Source organism: Vanacampus margaritifer, chromosome 13, assembly GCF_051991255.1.
Source record: "Vanacampus margaritifer isolate UIUO_Vmar chromosome 13, RoL_Vmar_1.0, whole genome shotgun sequence".
In the NCBI taxonomy this organism is placed as follows: domain Eukaryota; kingdom Metazoa; phylum Chordata; class Actinopteri; order Syngnathiformes; family Syngnathidae; genus Vanacampus; species Vanacampus margaritifer.
This window is the reverse complement of record NC_135444.1, coordinates 613500-632501: the sequence shown is the minus strand read 5'-3', so window position 1 is coordinate 632501 and position 19002 is coordinate 613500. Positions and strand designations below refer to the sequence as shown.

At 42.0% G+C, this 19002-nt stretch overlaps 1 protein-coding gene across 9 annotated transcripts in view; it reads left to right on the top strand.

Annotated features, from left to right (window-relative positions):
• The window catches only part of LOC144062592 (neuroligin-1-like), a 250496-nt gene that overhangs the window by 52219 nt on the left and 179275 nt on the right, over nucleotides 1–19002 (top strand). For all 9 annotated transcript variants that reach the window (XR_013296419.1, XM_077584129.1, XM_077584126.1 and 6 more), the window contains one exon: nucleotides 10931–11582. Coding sequence is in view for 8 of the 9 variants with exons in the window: in XM_077584129.1 (XP_077440255.1) it covers nucleotides 11126–11582 (457 nt within the window). In the remaining variant the exon portion in view is untranslated. The remainder of the gene's footprint in view (nucleotides 1–10930; nucleotides 11583–19002) is intronic.

Genomic DNA, 19002 nt, shown 5'->3' with positions numbered 1-19002 from the left:
CAATAACAGCTGGGTCGCTCTCTTGCCCTTCAGGTCACCACACCCTTGTCTCCTGGACAACAAGCCTCAAGCCCTGAATCACTTCTTTGCCCTCAAGCGAAGTCTTCAAAAGAAACCTGCCATGAGCCAGCACTTTTTCACCTTCATGGAGAAGATCTTTGAAAATGGGCATGTTGAGATTACACCGCCCTCTTAAGAGAATAAAGAAAGTGTGTATATATCGCAGTGACAGCAGACATCAAACAAATGTTCCACTGTTTCCTAGTGCGGGAATAAGACAGGAATTTCCTTAGAATGAGCCATCTCAAGATGTTATTGAGCATCGCATGAGCATGTTTTTGGGAACAGTCCAAGCCCAGCAGTTGCCATCTACTGCCTCAAACTTTCTGTTGCAGATAGGCTGATCATTGACAAAGAGGTGAAACATTTTGTCACTTGTGACTTTTATGTAGATGCTGGACTCCTTCCCAACAGCTGAGAGTGCATAACGCTTACTGAAGAGAACTCAGAGTGTCTTAACCTGGTCCAATCTAAGGCTGCACAAGATTGCGTCAAACAGCCAAGAGGTAATGGAAGGCTTTCCACCTGAGGACCGTGCCAGTGATCGCAAAGACTTGGATCTCAAATCTGACATCCCTCCAGTGCAGCGCAGCTTAGGACTTGGCTGGGGTTTGGTGTCAGATACGTTCACCTTCAAGGTTGCAATTGAAGAAAAACCCTTCACACAACGGGGAGTCTTGTCCGTTGTGAACAGCATTTATGACCCGGTTGGGTTTGTGACTCCCGTCCGTCACTGTCCAAGGGAAGCTCATCCTCAGAGAACTCACCCAGTTTAGAATAGCGACTGGGATGTTCCATTACCAGCAGAGATGATACAGCAGTGGATGTCCTGGCGACGCTCCCTTGTAGCCCTTGGTGAGTTGCACATTTCAAGGACATACACCAAAGTCTCTCCCTCAACAGCAAAAAGAAGAGAGCTATGTATATTTTCGATGCCTCGACGAAGGCAATTGCCGCAGTCGCCTACCTTAAGGTGACCGATCAAGATGGAAAGCACCATGTAGGTTTCATTATGGGCAAGGCAAAGCTTGCTCCCCGGCCAGAGAATACAGTCCCTCTGCTAGAGCTGTGTGCAGCAGTTCTAGCTGTGGAATTGGCTAACCTTATCGCCTCTGAACTTGACCTTCAGCTCGACGCCACAAGCTATTACACCGACAGCAAGGTCGTACTTGGGTACATACACAATGAAACATGGAGGTTCTATGTGTATGTAAGTAACCGTGTTATACGAATAAGATCATCTTCTATCCCAAAACAATGTAAATATGTGGCAACTGACCAAAATCCTGCTGACCATGCAACCCGGTCTGTCATCGCTGCCCAGCTCTCACACACAATCTGGTTCAGTGGTCCATCTTTTCTCTATCAAGACACAAAGGAGTCACAAGACCCAGGTTCCTTTGAGCTCATCAACCTGAATGAAGACACTGAGATTCGTCTATGTCTCTGTCCTCAACACACAGGCCATACCCCAGCAGTTAGGATCCTCACTTTTCAGTATATTCTCATGATGGCGGTCTTTAATCCGTGCAGTGCAAACCTTAGCCACATATCTCACAGCTTCTGTAGTTGCTCTGATGAGAAGAGTGGTGTCTGCAGTAGATGGCATTATGTCATCAGGGCTGTGTAGCACGATGCTTATGCTGATGAACTTGTTTGCCTGAAAAGGGGTGTAAGGGTACATCCAAAAAGTTCCATCAAAGACCTGGAACCTTTCATTGATGTGCAAGGTCTTTTAGTTGGAGGTCATATTCAGGGAGATTTCAAAATTGAAGAAAATAACCCTCTAAACACCATGTCGCAATCCTCCTGGTGAGACATCATCATCAGCAAACCTCTCACCAAGGTCGACTTTTCACTGAGGGTGCCATTCGTATGGCAGGCTACTGGGTCACAAGCATGACAAAATGTTTAAGTAGTGTTAAGTGTTAAGTAGTGTGTCACATGCCGGAAACTCCACAGCAGCCTTGAGGTACAGAAGATGGCCGACCTCCCTGCTGACAGTCTGTCTATGGAGCCCCCGTTCACAAATATAGGACTTGATGTCTTTGGCCCCTGGAACGTGGTGTCCTTGCTATAAAGGCCCTCTGAAATTGATCCGCTCCGACAGATGGACCAACTTTATTGGAGCAGCAGTGGAACTCAAAATTCCCATGAACATTGATTTTTTTTCGGCCGAGCAGTATCTCTCACAAAGAGGCTGCTCTTGGATCTTCAACCCTCCTCATGCTCCACACATGGGTGGTGCATGGGAGAGGATGATAGGAATTCCAAAGAGAATTCTCAACACAATGTTCCTCCAACTTGGTCCATCAAAGCTAACTCATGAAGTGCTTACTACCCTGATGACAGAGGTCGCTACCATTATCAATGAGAGGCCCCTCATACCTGTATCCATCGATCCAAGCAACCCTGTCATTCTCACCCCGGCAACTCTTCTGACACATAAAGTGGGTGTGCCAATAACACCTGAAAATGACTCGGATGGCAAAGATATCCTCACATTCTGGAACAGATGGAGGAAGCATTACATCGCACAACTGCAACCTAGGCGGAGATGGCAGAGCACCTCCCCAAACCTTGAGCCAGGAAACATTGTGCTTCTCAAGGACAGCCAGCTAAAGAGGAATGAATGGCCCCTTGGAATCATGACTCAAGTCTTCCCGAGCAAAAATGGCAATGTTCGCAAAGCAGAGATAAAAGTGTCAAGAAAAGATGGGACAAAAGTGCCACTGCGGCCTATAACTGAACTTGTACTTCTTTTACCACTAGCCTAGTTGTTGGCCTTAAAGCTCCTGTTATAAGTGTTGTTAGTGGCATTGTGTCATGCCAGGCGGGGAGTGTGTAGTCATTGACTGCTGTCATGTTTGGTAGATTTGTTCCATCTAGGTGGCTTAGGTATATTTACACAAAAGGAAAGTAAATTTGTTTGTAGACATCGTTCTTCCTACAAGTTATTTCAATCGTTTAACATCCTCACTTTATGTGGCATTGTCTGTAAGTATCCTTTAGATATATTTTAGTTAGTTATTAATCTTGGATATTTTGAAGGAATTTTAGTTTGTATTTATGTTAGATTAGAAAGATATGAAAATGCATGATGAAGTGTCCAGAAATTACACATTGTGCTGTCGAGTAAAAAACAAAAAAAGAAATAAAAGATAATTTATTTTACTTTTATTTGAACAACTGTTGACATGTGCCTCGTTTGAGCTTGAGAGTGATCATATTTGTAAAATATATTGTCTGTTGCTTGTAGTTTCACAAGAGAGAAACAGATTAAACCTGTAGACAGAACTTTCAGTCTCAAGTGCTGTATCCTTCTTCAATGTTGAAGTGGACTGTTAGGTCCCTTTCTCACTAACGAGGAACGGGATACAGTACACTAGGAAAACTATACGACACGGGTCAGCGGGGCACAGAAGGACACGAGACAGACGTGAAAGCGGAACGTACATGAAGGAATGAGGGTAGTCGGCAGGCATTTAACAGCCGACTGACGGAGTGCCGGTAGACGCCGGGATCTCCCCGCTTGGGTCCGGGTTTGGTCGAACCATTCTGTTACGTGTGGTGTGGTCAGCACCCAAGTGCAGAGAAGCAGAGCGAGGAGGCAGGGGAATGTAGTCCAGGAATGATTTAATTAAACAAAGCGGAGAAGTGAACAAAAACACCGGTAGGTAAACATGAAAATAACAGAGTCCATAATGCAAATGAAGCAAAATACATGACGAGGTTACTGCAGGACGAGGGGAAGCGACAACAATGGATCGACAAAACAGAAACAGGAAAGGAGAGAATAAATACACAAAAACACTAATTGAGAAAATGAGACACACCTGGGCAAGACAAGTGGCTGAGGGCACTGATTGTTTGACACACGAGGAAGGGCAGGCAAACAAAGGTGGACATGATCAGGGGCCGTTCGTCCCAATCACGACCCTCCAAATCTCACTCTCATTGCCCACGTGAGCGTTTAAGTCCCGAGCAGAACAAGGAAGTCCCCACGGGGAGCGCTGTCCAGCACCCCCCCCAAGTATTCCAAAAAGGGTGGGTACCCTGAGCTGCTGTTTGGTGCATATGCATAAACTACTGTCAGGACCCATCTCCCCACCCAAAGGTGGAGGGAGGCTACTCCAACGTACAGGTGCCAAGCGGGGGGCAATAAGTATGCCCAAACCTGCTCTGCGCCACTCACCGCGGGCAACTCCATAGTGGGAGAGAGTGCAACCCCTTTCGAGAGGATTGGTACCAGAGTCCAAGTCATGTGTGGAGGAGAGTCCGACTATATCTAGTCGGAATTTCTCTGCCTCACACACCAGCTCGGGCTCCTTCCCCGCCAAAGAGGTCCTGTGTAACTCAGTGACCTGCATCCGGGCAAGTTATGGTAAGTAGTTTTATTGTGCATTCCTAATCATAAATAGACCCTATCGCATTTTCGTGACAAGGTGAAAATTACTTTTTAACAAAAGCCGAAAGTTTGACGACATGCAACGGGAGTTGTCCACAGAGGTGACTGACCGAGGGAAAAATGTCCCCTGCGTCCCTGAACCACAGTCAGAATATCGAGCAGGAAAGGATAGCACTGTTTAGTGTGACAAAAAAGGCAAAACTGAAGTCGGACAAGCGTCACAGGAGGACGTGGATCAATGTTGGAGCAGCGTTAATATTGGAGTAGGTGGAAAAACCTAAGAGGATGAAATGGGACCCACAGCTTGCTTTCTTCTTGTTAAAAAGTAATTTTCACCTCGTCACGAAAATGCTATAGGGTATATTTATGATTAGCAATGCACAATAAAACTATCACTAACTAACGTCTCGGCACTCGTCGCTGGCTTCCATTCCGCTTTTCGCCAGAGGGGTCACAAATCGTCAAAAACTCTTGTATCTTGCGACATGTATCTTTAAGTCCTACGTAAATTTTACTAAATTTAGCTTGATCTATAATAATACAGAAAGCCAGAAAAGATTATGCAAATTTTACAATATGTATTTACATGACTCATTTGTGTATTTAAACATTATACTATGAACACTTGCAATTAAAAAAGTCGTAAACTAAGATAATCAACTGGGCATGTTTCATGGCAATACCTATTAGTTGTTTTGTTGTGGTTGTTGTTTTTACTCGATTCACCTGTAGTCTTATGCTTATTTGAGGGCAATGTTGTTTATTTGGACCCATCCTGTAGCTTTCCAGTAAATAGTTGACTACATTTTCCACCCATGTTGTGATCTTTGAAGGTTCTGGATAACGTTTCTGGGGAAAAACATTTTAGAATATTTCACGTTTGTTTTCAATTTGGGCTATAGAGTAGAGGTAGACTTTTGGCCTCAGCAAGAGCAATATTTAAGATTGAAAGGCCATCTTGGACTCAAATGGAAGCTTATGCTAATTTGGGAAGCTTTATATAACCATGTTAGGCATAGATATCCACCTTAAAGTGCTGAAAAATACACGTTTTCATGAGCATTTTTTTGTTTCTAATTTGGGATGTTATTGGTGTTATCTTAAAATAGAGGTGCAGCAAGCTCCAGAATCTTTTTTTTTCTTCCTGTATTCCCCTATGTGTCAGGATACTCTCTCAATTTGAAAGTTGTAGGACTATTTATGTCATTGTAGTACCTAAATATTTGCACTTACATTATTTCACCAGGAACATATCCCAAAAAGAAGGGTTTTGGCCCTCTGTAGCTTTCCAGTAGCTAGTTGACCAGGTTGTCCACCCAAGTTGTGATCCTTGAAGGTCCTAGATATCATTTCTGGTGAAAAACCTTTTAAAACATTCCGTGTTTGTTTTCCAAAAAAGAGGGGTTTTGCCCCCTGAGAAATAGTGCAAAAGTAGAAGTCAGTGGCATAGTTTGCCGGCTCCCGCTAAGCCATGGGAATTCCAAACTTCAGACAGCTCTTTTTGCCTTTGGTCCACTAACGCGGTGCATGACTTGCATATGTTACACAGACGAGAATGATGGGCAGGTTCATCTGCTGTGCAACATATTGACTTTCTTTATTTCTTCCTTTATAGCCTGTCAAAGCAAAATAACAAACAAATTAAACAGCATTCGCGGTGTGCGACCATGTCTTGCGTCATTATCTACTGACTGTCTTCCTCGATGGCCGTCAGTCATACACTGCTGATAAGCAAGCTTCTAATCACCATCTGCTGGTGAAAACTTATATTGCACTTTGATACCAAAGAGACACTAAACAGTAGGAATGAGCGAGTACACCACTATCTGTATCTGTAGTTGTTCAACCATCTAAATTGCTGTACCTGTATTCTGAGAGGGCGTGGTCTAAACCAGAAGTGGGTGTGACCTTAACTGGAAGTAGGCATGGTTTGAATGGATTTGGTAGTATTTTTTTTTCAATTTCACATTTAAAATAATGGTAAAATAAAGTGTGAAATTGATATGGCTCTAAAGTTGCTATAATTTTTGTTTATTTGAAAACTATTGCCAAAATTTCCTAATTGAGATTCAAATCAGTGCTTTTGCTCAGTAAAGTAAGAACTATTTTTATGAAAGTTTTTTTATTATATATATATATATATATACTCAGAAAATGTATGTGTATGGATAAATATTTACTGAACAGTTTGAGAATTGAGATTCAGTATTTTTTCACAGTACTAAAGGAACTATTTACAGTTTTTCACAGTTCGTAACACACAACACTCGATAATATGGCACAGTTTGCAAAACCTTCACTTCAAGTACCAATTGCTAAACACTAAGCACTCCTTTATCTGCATTAGACTCTGACTTTTATTCTTTACACTCTGATGTCAATTACACATCACCTTGTTGTCAAAACTGTACACACAATGGTCAGTTGTTGCACACACACCTCAAATGAAATTTCAAAACATCAAACCACAACACACAACTATGCAAATCCATAGAAACAGGAGACTTGATGTGGTGCAATTCCTCCTGTGAGGGTGTTTGAGGCAAACTTATAACCTTTTGACTTTTTTCCCCTTTTCATTTTTATATGCATTTTTATTAGAAATGCCTATGTACTGAAACACTAAATAAAACAATAAATTGTTGCATACGTGTGTGATATTTTATGCTTGACGAAGTGGGCCACCACTCCCATTTTCCAAAAGAAAAAATGGGTCGTTCTCATGAGGCATTGCCATTCACATTGTGTGTTGCATTTTTATAATTGGGTTTTCAATTTTGCACTTCAAGTGTGCTGTGAATGCTTGGTAGTGTGCAGCAAATGCTGAGCTTTGTGTATCAATTGACTGCTATGTGTGTGCCTTTCAAGAATGATGCTGTGTGTACCAAATGAGAACACGAGTTCCATTTTGTGAACAGGTAAGGGATTTTATGGCAAAGAGTCATCTTGAAAAGGGAGTGTCAGGTCTAGCATTTTGTGTGTGAGGTTTTCAGGTTCGTGTGTACAATTTGATATCCGACTCATCCCTAATGCGTTAGTGTTTTGAGAACGTGTGTTACAAACTGTGAAAAAGAATAAGAACAATTTTTTTTTACAAACTCAGGAAAAACATTTGAAAATAATATGTAATACTGCGGCAGCACGGTGGCTGACTGGTTAGCACGTCCGCCTCCCAGTGCAGAGGACGTGAGATCGAGTCCGGGCTTCGGCCTTCCTGGGTGGAGTTTGCATGTTCTCCCCGTGCTTGCGTGGGTTTTCACCGGGTACTCCGGTTTCCTCCCACATTCCAAAAACATGCATGGCAGGTTAATTGAACACTCCAAATTGTCCCTAGGTGTGAATGTGAGTGTGGTTGTTCGTCTCTGTGTGCCCTGCGATTGGCTGGCAACCAGTTCAGGGTGTACCCCGCCTACTGCCCGAAGCCAGCTGGGATGGGCTCCAGCACCCCCGCGACCCTTGTGAGGAAAAAGCGGCCGAGAAAATGGATGGATGGATGTAATACTGCCGAATACAGCACATGCAGTAGGAAATAATAAACTAAGTATGCATTAAAAAGAGTTGTCATACGCAACATAGCTTTTCTTATTTTAATTTTTTTCAATTTTATTTTTTTAACTACCAAACGTTTTAAACAGAGAGAGAGAGAGAGAGAACAACACAGAGAGACAGAGAGAGAGAGAGCGAACGACACAGAGAGAGAGAGAGAGAGAGAGAGAGAGAGGGAGACATGATTCCCCGTAAACGCAACAAAATGTTGCTGCACGGGAATAAGGCTATATGAACATTAAAATATCAATGGCATCTAACTCCCTGAAACGAAAGTTTTAAGCATTTTACATATCAAAATGATGACATACCATGTACGATGTCATATTGGACTTTTTTTGTGCAGCGTGTCATCACGATGACGTGGTGAGCAGAAACTTATTTCCTTGTCCATATTGTGCTATAAAATGCCTATGGCATCATCAAGTATTGACATAATTTGGATAGGACTTCTGTATCTCAGGTTGCATATAGGCTATTCTTCCTTCAGGGGGGAGTAGCAGGACACGCAGCCAACTCGTGTTTATGTGCGCAACCGGTCCGTCATGGTATTGTGAATGAAATGCGTGACATGTGATAATGATAGTCTGAAAATATTAGAACAAATCTCGTAGGGTTTTATATGTTTTATTATTGTTAATTGTTCACGTCGTGATGGCTCGATCCCGTTTTCCTGTATACATGACGTCACTTTATGTAAAAAAAAAAAAAAAAACACGACAGATTGTCCCCAAAATTTATGAGTACATGTGCAGACATGTGGTAATCATAGTCTGGAAATATTAGACCGAAACTCGCAATATTTTGGATGATTTTCGAAAGCGTTATGCATTATTATTATTATATGAATGTGCGGCAGCGCTTCCGTCTTAAATATTATCAAAACTATTGCACGTTTCGTTCTAATATTTTAGCCTATGATTAACATATGTCCACACATGTACTCATAAAGTTTGGGGACAATCAGTCACGGTTTCCATTCATGCCACCGTAATGCATGATCAGTGGTTGGCTGTGTCGCGCTGCAGTCACTTCTACAATTAAATGTCTTTTTTTTTTTTAAAAGAAAGAATATGAAACCTGAGATGGATTGACATCTAAATTATGGCAATGCTTGACTACACCATACTCATTTTAATAAAATAAGTCCAAAATGAAAAGGGCCGTGTTGCTTGCACACAAACGCGTCACAGCAAAGAGCGACTGAACAAAAATGTCCAATAATTACAACTTCTAACAAGAAGGAAACGAAAAATAATAATTTTAATCTGTTGTGTGGGCCAATTTGACTACAATTTTAGGTTAATTCACGTCTCAAATGTCGCTTTTACATCACAAACAAAATGACAGCCAGGCATGTCACAGTGAAAAGAGAGGCAGAGGTTAAAAGAAGCAGCCTGCAGAGAGGAGCGCTGGAGCGTAGGATACGGATAATAAGGAATTATGTCCGGGTTATGTTCGTATCTGGAAAAAATGAATTATTCATAGCGAATGCTCGTGTTGCACGGCTCATCACTAACCTTGCTCTCGCAAGATGTATTCTCGCGATATTTGTTAGTTTACGAACTCCCGAGAATCCATCTTGTACCGCTCCCATTGATTTCCACTGATACGAACCACTGATGGTTCGGACCAATCACGGAGCGACATTGTATTTGAGGGCGGGATATGCAGCTGTGACGAAAACAAGAAGCACCGAAGCTGTGAAAAGAAACAAACCAAACATGGCGACACCGGTGGACGAATACGTGGACACTGCAATTAATTCTGTTCTCGCTGAATTAGTCTCTTGTATCCGCATATCAACATAAACTCAACGCCATGATATCAGCTAGTCACAACAGTCGCATGTCGGTGACGACATTTTCATCCTTTACCGTGATTGGTCAAAACAAAAGTTAGGTAGACGTGCACACGATTCTGCTTCGTCTAATCAGCTCAAAGTGTTGTACAGCATGCCCCGCCTTTCCCGAGCAAATCAATGCGGAGTAGTCTCATACTGATATTGTGCAGAACTCCCTCAAGTAAAGCACAAATCAATCTGGCTATTGCCAGACTACTTGCTCATCCTTACTAAACAGTAGTTCTCTCTGTAGAAAATGACTTTTAAACATAAATGAAAATAAAATGATATGGGGAGGGGGGGACTATTTCTGTGTATTCTCTTTTACCATAGTGCCACACATACCATGGTGTGATGCCCAAACTTTATTCAGGTCAACAAGTTTAATACCAAAATAAGCAGGGTAAGCACATTTTATAAAACTTGTGAATAGATTCCTGATAGGAACAATGGTTTATTGGCTACATATGTATCGGAATACATCAGGGTTATTTTTGCAAGATATTCTAGTCAAAGCCATTTTATTTTATGACAATTTTTTTGTTTGTTTTTAATAAGTTGGCAAATGCACAATCTTAAGAATTTGCTTATCCAAGAAATACAAACAAACTGCATCACCTGATGTAAAATTCCCTTCAAGTAAACACAAATATAAAGAAACAAACAAATCAATATGTAGCCTAGTTTAGAAAGTTGACCTGCTTGAGCAAAACTAAAGTGATTTTTTGATTCAGTACATCAAAATGATCCTAATTCACCTGAAAAACAATGAATTTGGTTGTTGACCAGTGTTATTTAATGGAGAGCAATGGCAACAACATTCTTATTATTCTTATATTCTATTATTATCATTATTATTATTGTTATTATTATTGTTATTATTATTGTTATTATTGTTGTTATTATTATTATTATTATTATTATTATTATCATGTAATATTTTCATTAAAAATTATAAATCTGGTTCTGATTTCAAATTCTTCTTATTATTTCTAAAGAATTATGTGTGAAACTAGCCATTTATTTTTCATGTGGGTACTAATTGTTGCACATTCTTTCTTCTTTTTTTGCAGGGGCTGGATTAAACAATCTCTTATGGCATTCTGAATTGTCATCTTCTATCATCTAAACCAAAAATAGGAAAGGAAACATTTTTACTATTTGGACTATATTTAAATTCACAGCAAAAAAAAAATAAGGCTACTTCAAGGCAACATCTAAGGACTGGACATCTACTTCTTCGGCCTTCTTATACATGCAGCAAGAAAATGCAATACAAAGGTTTGGGACATCACACAAGCACTGGCCAATGGTGGTCCTTTCTATGGCTGGGTCTACTGCTTATGTACATGTGCGCTGTGGAGGCTGAGAAACTGCATGAAAATTACCCAGTGGTCACTACCACCAATGGCAAGCTCCGTGGAATCAAGAAGGAGTTGAACAATGAGATCTTGGGCCCTGTTGTACAGTTTCTTGGTGTCCCATTTGCAGCCCCCCCCACAGGCGAGCACCGCTTTCAGCCACCTGAGCCATTAGTGCCATGGCCGGATATCCGCAATGCAACACACTTTGCCCCAGTGTGCCCCCAAAACATTGTGGAGGGCCGCCTTCCTGATGTGATGCTGCCAGTGTGGTTCACAAACAGTATTGATGTTGTATCATCATACATCCAGGACCAGAGTGAGGACTGCCTCTACCTTAACATCTATGTGCCCACGGAAGATGGTGAGTTAGGCGATTGGCTGAGCAAAAAATAGAGGATAGTGGAGGGTAAAATGAATCTGCAACCTTCTTAAGAGTTTAGAGTCATTGTGTTATTGTATCTGTGTGAGAGCAAGTTTGTGTCTGTGACAATCTCTCAGTAGATTGCATGACCTTCAGCATGTTCAATAAGCATGCATTTAGTATTTAACTGTGTGTTTGGAGAAAACAATTGAAATGTATTTGCCTCACTTCATTCATTTCATTCTGCCTCACTTTTCCGTCAACTTGTTTTATTCTATTGGTTTATTTTCCAGTTACACTCAGCAGAAGTTATGCCCGCATATGGCAGTTTAAAAGAGGGCTGCAGCTATAGAATATTTTGGTATTCAGACATTCTATTGAAAATTCTATTGAATAATCTTGGATAAAATAAAAAAAATACATATTTATTTGCTAGGTTAAGAGACAGTGAATACAGAAGAGAAAATAACACATTACACTTAATAATGAAGGAATAATGTTTTTTTTTATATAATCAATTTCTTTTGTAAACTTAAATGTAGACTGCGTAGCAGCGAACTGCTTTATTTTCTTCTCTAGAAACATTAGTCAGTAGGGGACGCAGTGACGGCAAAACCACAGTAGTGATTTTGCTGGCTAAAACAGCACATTTGAGTAAAGTCTTCTAAAAATGGATTTGTAGGAAATATAACTGTGTCGGTTGAAGTTTGAAGAGTCATTTTCGCTTATAAAACTTCCTTTGAAAGTTAGTCTGATAGCTCTTGCCAGCCTAGACCGGGCACTAGCTCAGTGAGTTAGCTGCTAGGCATTGGTCGCTAACGGTGGAAACAGGTGCCCTATTGTAGGCTACAATGTCGGCGTAATTAATTAGAGTTCATTAAGTGTCCTTGATTAGGGAATAAACATGATTTCAGGATGATGCTGTGTTGTTGTTGACAACAGTTTGTGATGGCAAGTAAACTGGACCGATACATAGGAGGGCTGAAAAAAAGAATATATAAATATATTTTAGAATATCAAACAAAATGCTTTAGGCTTTAAGCTGCTGATTATCGATATGCCTGACAATGTTTTTTTTTTTTAAATTTATATTACCTGTCACAGTCAATAATTAAACTAAATCAGCCATAAATGTCAAGTCACTGTTAAAAATGCAGTAATTACAGTTACTACATATTTAACATGCCACATTTTTCTCACAAGTGACAAGAATATGACATCTAGATTAGGGTGACCAGACAGTCCGTTCTTTTTTAGCCTTGGGTCGCACGTCCTGTGGATTTCGCCAACCTCATTGTTTTAGCCCGATATTACGCAAGTCCCGTCCTGTCGTCCCGTTTTTTTGCCATGTGTTTGTCAATCATTAAACCAATTAAAAGGGAATTTAACTGTTAAATTCCTTCCTATTAAATTCCAAATTCACCTATGCGTTCTCATTCACATCCACATATAATCGGTAGCAGGACGGACTTGTTGACGAAACTAGAAATACTTCCTGTTTTCGCATCTAGGAAGATCGGGAAATCAGTCAGACAATGCAAACAAAGCTTTTTAACGGTATATTTACAAGTACAATTTTTGGGAATGCATTGTGAACTCAAAAGTGCTTGGGAATGAAGCAAGAGTGCCTTCCACTGGTGACTTTGAAGACAAACCCGTGTACAATGAAAAATAATCTTATTGTGTGCCCATTACTGAGTCTATCAACATTAACACCTGTTCCTATGTCTTGAAACTTGTGCTATACTAATATTGTGTGTTATCTGTGTAGTTTATGACTGCCAAGGTTATAATAGATTTACCTGTTGGAATAATGAACCTCGATCCCCCCCCCCCCATGTAATGATGTTGATGTTATCTCGTACTATAACAATTTATTATGAAGGGAAGGTGAGTTTATGCCTTTTTTTTCTTTTAAATACAATCAATAAAAAAATTGTTAATTTTGCCTACACATATCCAGAGATACCACTGGAAAGCCTGGCTTGTAATCCAATATTGTGGGTGGAGGTGTGAATTTACATTGAATCAATGTCCTAGTTCGATTAGAGTCACAGAAAAAAGTAGAAGTGGGCGTCCATTGGCCACTTCCCATGCTGATGACTGCTACATTTTGAACAATGCCCTGAGAAACCGGATGTTGAATGCCACTCAGCTTCAGGCACGTTTAAGGGAGGTAAGAGGCACCCAAGTGTCACGACAGACCTTTTGAAACCAATTACATCAGTGTGGGCTCCATGGGTACCTGACCACACCACCAGGCATATGCGTCATCATCTTGCATGGGCCAGGGAGCATTTACGCTGGACGAGGGACCACTGGGCCTCAGTGCTGTTCTCTGATGAAAGTCGATTCATGTATTCATGCATCAGCCACTGTTGTCACCAGGCGAGCTTTTGGTGGTGGCGGTGTTACAGTGTGGGCAGGTGTGTCCAATCGATACAGAACTGCCCTACACTTTGTGACCTTAGATTCTGATTCGGATTATGAGTATGAAGAATTTGAGTTTCTTTATTATGGTCTGAGTGCACGTGAGAGTTTTTTTTCCGTTTTTTGGTCACCCCGCTCCTCGTCCTCATATGCACCCCATAGCCTCACGCCACTTTAGTTCCCCCGTCGTTTCCCTCACCTGGTTCTCCCTCCTCAGCTTGTCTTGCTCCTTCTAGTCAATGCTCCACGGCGGCAGCAGGTCCACATCCTTGCTCCATGGTGGGTAGCAGTAGTCCCCCATCCCTGCTCCACGGCGGCAGCAGGCTCAAGCACACGCTCTTCTTCGGGCGGTGCAAGTCTCGCAGCCACCATCGGATCCACCCCAGGCGCCGCAAGTTCCGTGGCCACCATCGGATCCACCCCAGACAGCACAGGTTCTGCTCCCGCCATCGACTCCACTCCAGGTGGCGCAGGTTCCATGGCCGCCATCGGACCCTCCCCAGGCAGTGCTAGCCCTATGGCTGCCCTCTGCTCCTGGTCTGGTGGCACAAGCCCTGCATCCGCCCTCTGCTCCTGGTCCGGTTGCCATCGGATCCTCCTCCGGCGGTACATGACCCGCCGTCGTCTTCTGATGGCATGGGCCGATATTAGATTTTGACATTATGATAACCGTGAGCAAAAATATTGCGGTACTACGGTGATAAATTAGAGCTGTAAAATGTCCTTTTGAAAATTATTAAATAAAAACAGATTTTTTTTCCATTCAATACATTCTATTTCATTTTTAAACAAAATCTAGAATATTTGGTACATTAAGAAACGTGTACCATGCTAAGTTCAAATAAAGAAACGTTGACATTCTTCCTTGTTTTAATTCTTTTTAGCAAGTCACAGTATCCCGTAGCTGTTGAGCTATTTTTAGAACAGACCCCAGTTACTCATGTTGTCCTTGGGGACCTGCTTGCACCTACACATACTTATTTATGTATTTATCCTCTTATCCCTATCCCCCACCCCACTTCTCTCCTCCTCCGCTGCACGACTGCACGTGCACTCGCTGTAGGAGGACAATAAAATCAATTGGAGGAAATTAACTTTAAATTGACGTTCAGTATTAGCGGTTATAGAAACTTTGACTTTTTAAAACCATCGTAAATCGTCAAACCGGTTATTGGCCCATGTCTACTTCTGATCATGGTGCAGCGGCACAGGTCCTTTGGGTTCCTCCTCCACCGACGCAAGCCCTGCGGCCACCATCGGATCCTCCTCCGGCGGCACACGACCTGCTTTCCGATCTTCCTGTTCCAGTGTAACAGGCTCTGGTGTGGCCACTTCCTACTCTTCATGCCTGGGCGGCGTGGACCCTGCCGCAGTAATCTGAAGCACTTTGCATCCTGGCGGCACGGATCCTGCTGTAACCGCCTTCCGAACAGCCCTGTCGCCCTCCTGACTGGCTAGGCCGGGCACCTCTTGTCTAGTGTCCGGGACGCCTTCTTTACCGGCCCGGTCGGGGACTACTCGTCTGGCGTCCGGGACGCGCTCTGGCCGGGGACCTCTCTTCTGGCGTCGGGGCTGCCCTCCTGACTGACCCAGCCGGAAACCTCTCGTCTGGTGTCTGGGCCATGACCTGTCGGGCACCTCTCATTTGGCATTCAGACGCCCCTTTTGAACTGAACTGGTTGGGCAGGCCGTCTTTGGGCCCCCTCCCGCTTGCCTCGCTTTGGATTGCTTTGTTTTTCAGGATGTCTGTGATCCATCCCTTAATTAATTTGCTCCCACAAACGTATAAACACATTCTAGTTTAAATATTGGCATGGTCCCAAAAACATATTTATACGTTTGTTTGTTTGTCTTATGCTAGAGCATACAGAAGGCTTTAATGCAGCTTCTGACCTGAAAAGGTCGCTTAAAGCAATGGTAGTTATTACAAAAAATGGTCATGAGGTAGCATCAGATTATAAGAGATCAGCCAGGGCCATGTTGCAACAAGCCCATTTCCCTCAGTGTTTTGAACATGTTTGTGAATAATGACATTTAGCTGTATTCTAATGCTAATCGCTGCAAAACAACAGATACAAATATACTTTTTTTCTGATGAGAAAGGACTCTAATCTTTCTTTTGGTAGGTTCCATGTTTTTATAGCAATAGAACACAATATTCTGTGGGCCTAGCAAAATCTGTCAAAATCCACGCACAGCCGGGAGCGAAGGGGGTTTCTTCAGTGAAAATGGCTGGGAGTGAATAAGTTAAGGGGGTGGGGGATACTGTCATGGTCTGTTTTTTTTCATAATTTGGGTTTTGGTATTTTTTTGTGTGTGATCTGTTGTGTTCTGATTTCCTTGTATCTCCCTTGGTCTTATTAAGTGTAATCCTGCCCTTCCTGCTGTGTCAACCAATCAGTGCTCTCAGTCACTTGTGTCTTGCCCGGGTGTGTCCCGTTATGTCAGTTAGTGTGTGTATTCTCGGAAAGCATTGATTGCGTCCATTCATATCTTGGGGATTTATTATATAAATATATATAGAAACATATATATATATATATATATATATATATATATATGTATATATATATATATATATATATATATATATATATATATATATATATATATATATATATAAAGAATCATGTGGGCTGCTCGTTTCCTTATTTTTTTTCTTTTAAATCAGATGTGGAGAAGCTAATTGTTTGATGTTTGGTCAAAGTGGGCATAAGGTGGAGATGGCCGCGGTAATGTTGGTCCAGATTAAGTTTTTGGGAAATTCTTAGCAATGTATGTACAGTATGTGCAATGATTTTGAATGGAAAACTTTTGCCTGATCCCCACTTTTACTGATATTATTTACAAATTTACCAAAACAGATGTCTGACATTGATAATGCATAATTATATAGTTTTCCTGATTTAAAAAACAAAACAAAAAAACATGAGTGAGTGAAATATGGGCCATCCCGGCCGGATGATCCCTTTTTTCAAATAGATATGTTAAGGTTAATAATAGCCCAAAAAAAGCCCCCAAATAAAACTTAAGTATCGCAATACGTATTGGATCGCCACCAAAGTATCAGGATCCGTCCGAAGTGGATCGTCCCAGCCCTAGTACTTAATAGAAACAGCATGATTTATGATGTTTTAAATGTGTTAAACATAAACAAGATGACTTTAGACATTTTACAACTTGTCTTAATTAAATACATGTATAAATGGTATGTTTAATGATGTTTACAGGAGGATTTTTTTTTTATATATAAAGAATTATAACTAATACAACAAAAGTATTATTTTATATTGGGGACTAAGGAACTGAGCAATAAAAGAGAAAGGGGGCCTTCAAAGCAGCACATACCATCCTACTTGTTAATTTTCTTTTTCTTATTCTTCCTTTTTTTTTTAATTGTTAAAAAATAGTGACCATCCCGGATTTATACTATGAGCCTACAAGATGTATCTGTCTAATCTGTACGTGTACATATAGATTATACAGAAGTCTGCTCGCAAGATAGGAGGAGTTGGATGGTCGCCCTGTCGCTTCAATGGCTTGCAGGGACGTGTATGGGCTATCTGCTATACAGCAATATATACAGATCAGTGAGACAAACACAAGAGAAGTGACAATGGCGGGTGATTCAAGTACAGCAACATCACGCAAAATGACTACGACACGGCTATCCACCATTGTTGTTGACAGACTGGCGGTTCGCACGCAGTCACGGCTAAAATTGGAGCATGCGTCATCAAACTACGACAATGCGTCGTCATCGAGCTGCGACCGCTACATAATCACTGGAGGATATCCCTGCATATGCTGTCTTTATTGGAACGTACAGGGCGTATTTTGAAATCTTTCCACTCTGGAACACGGTTACAAAAGTGATCGGTTTCAAGCTCCGAAGCGGCGCCGCCGTGTGGACGAACTGCCCAAACTTTCGTGTGGATGGGGCTTTATTCTTATGTTTCCCCTCTGTCTGTGTCGATCTATTCCACACGTCCTGCTGTTTCCTCGTCACGTCTCTCGCTTGGTTTGTCTTTGCCACCCCGTTTTGTTTAATTAAACTTTTTTTTTTAATTTACATTTGCCTTCTCACCCTGCATCCCTGCACTTGGGTCCTCTTCCACACCACAACACAAGTTCATTGCAGTATCCACACCAAACCAGGTGGCTGGTGTTAAATAGTTTTGAGTCGGTACTCACAAGCGCAGTGTACACACACACGCACGCACGCACAGACTATTGGGCTCTAGTGGGCTAACAACTGTCTCTACGCCGCTCTTTTCATACTATGTCATTGCTTTTGTATGAATGGATTAATGTTTTTGTGCTATCGGTAACGCCAGGAGCTTAAAGAGACTGGTGACCGGCATGAGATACCCGTTTAGACCGAGACCAGCGTATGGGAGTCTCTCAAGATTTCCCGTGCAGCTTCCAGTGATGAAGCTTAAGGCTTGTGCATCATATAAGACTTACTCAACTTTTCCCCCCTTTTTTTTGCCCAGGTACCTATTGTCCCTTATTTATTTTAGAAAACCACAAAAAAAATAAAAATAAAAAAAAATAAAAGTTTGAAAAAATACAAAAGTACCAACACTAAAACAATTATTTTGTCAAATGCAGACCCTCAACATGTAGGAAAGGCAACGTGGGTTCCCCATCCCATGGGCTCACCACCGGTGGGAGGGGCCAAAGGGGTCGGGTGCGCAGTGAATTGGGTGGCGGCCAAAGGTGGGGGCCTTGGCAGTCCGACCCCCAGCTACTGAAGCTAGCTCTGGGGACATGGAATGTCACCTCTCTGGCGGGGAAGGAACCCGAGCTGGTGTGTGAGGCTTAGAAGGTCCGACTAGATATATTCGGACTCGCCTCCACACACAGCTTGGATTATGGTACCAATCCTCTCGAGAGGGGCTGGACTTTCTTCCACTCTGGAGTTGCCCACGGTGAGAGGCGCAAAACAGGTGTGGGCATACTCATTGCCCCCAAGCTAGGCGCCTGT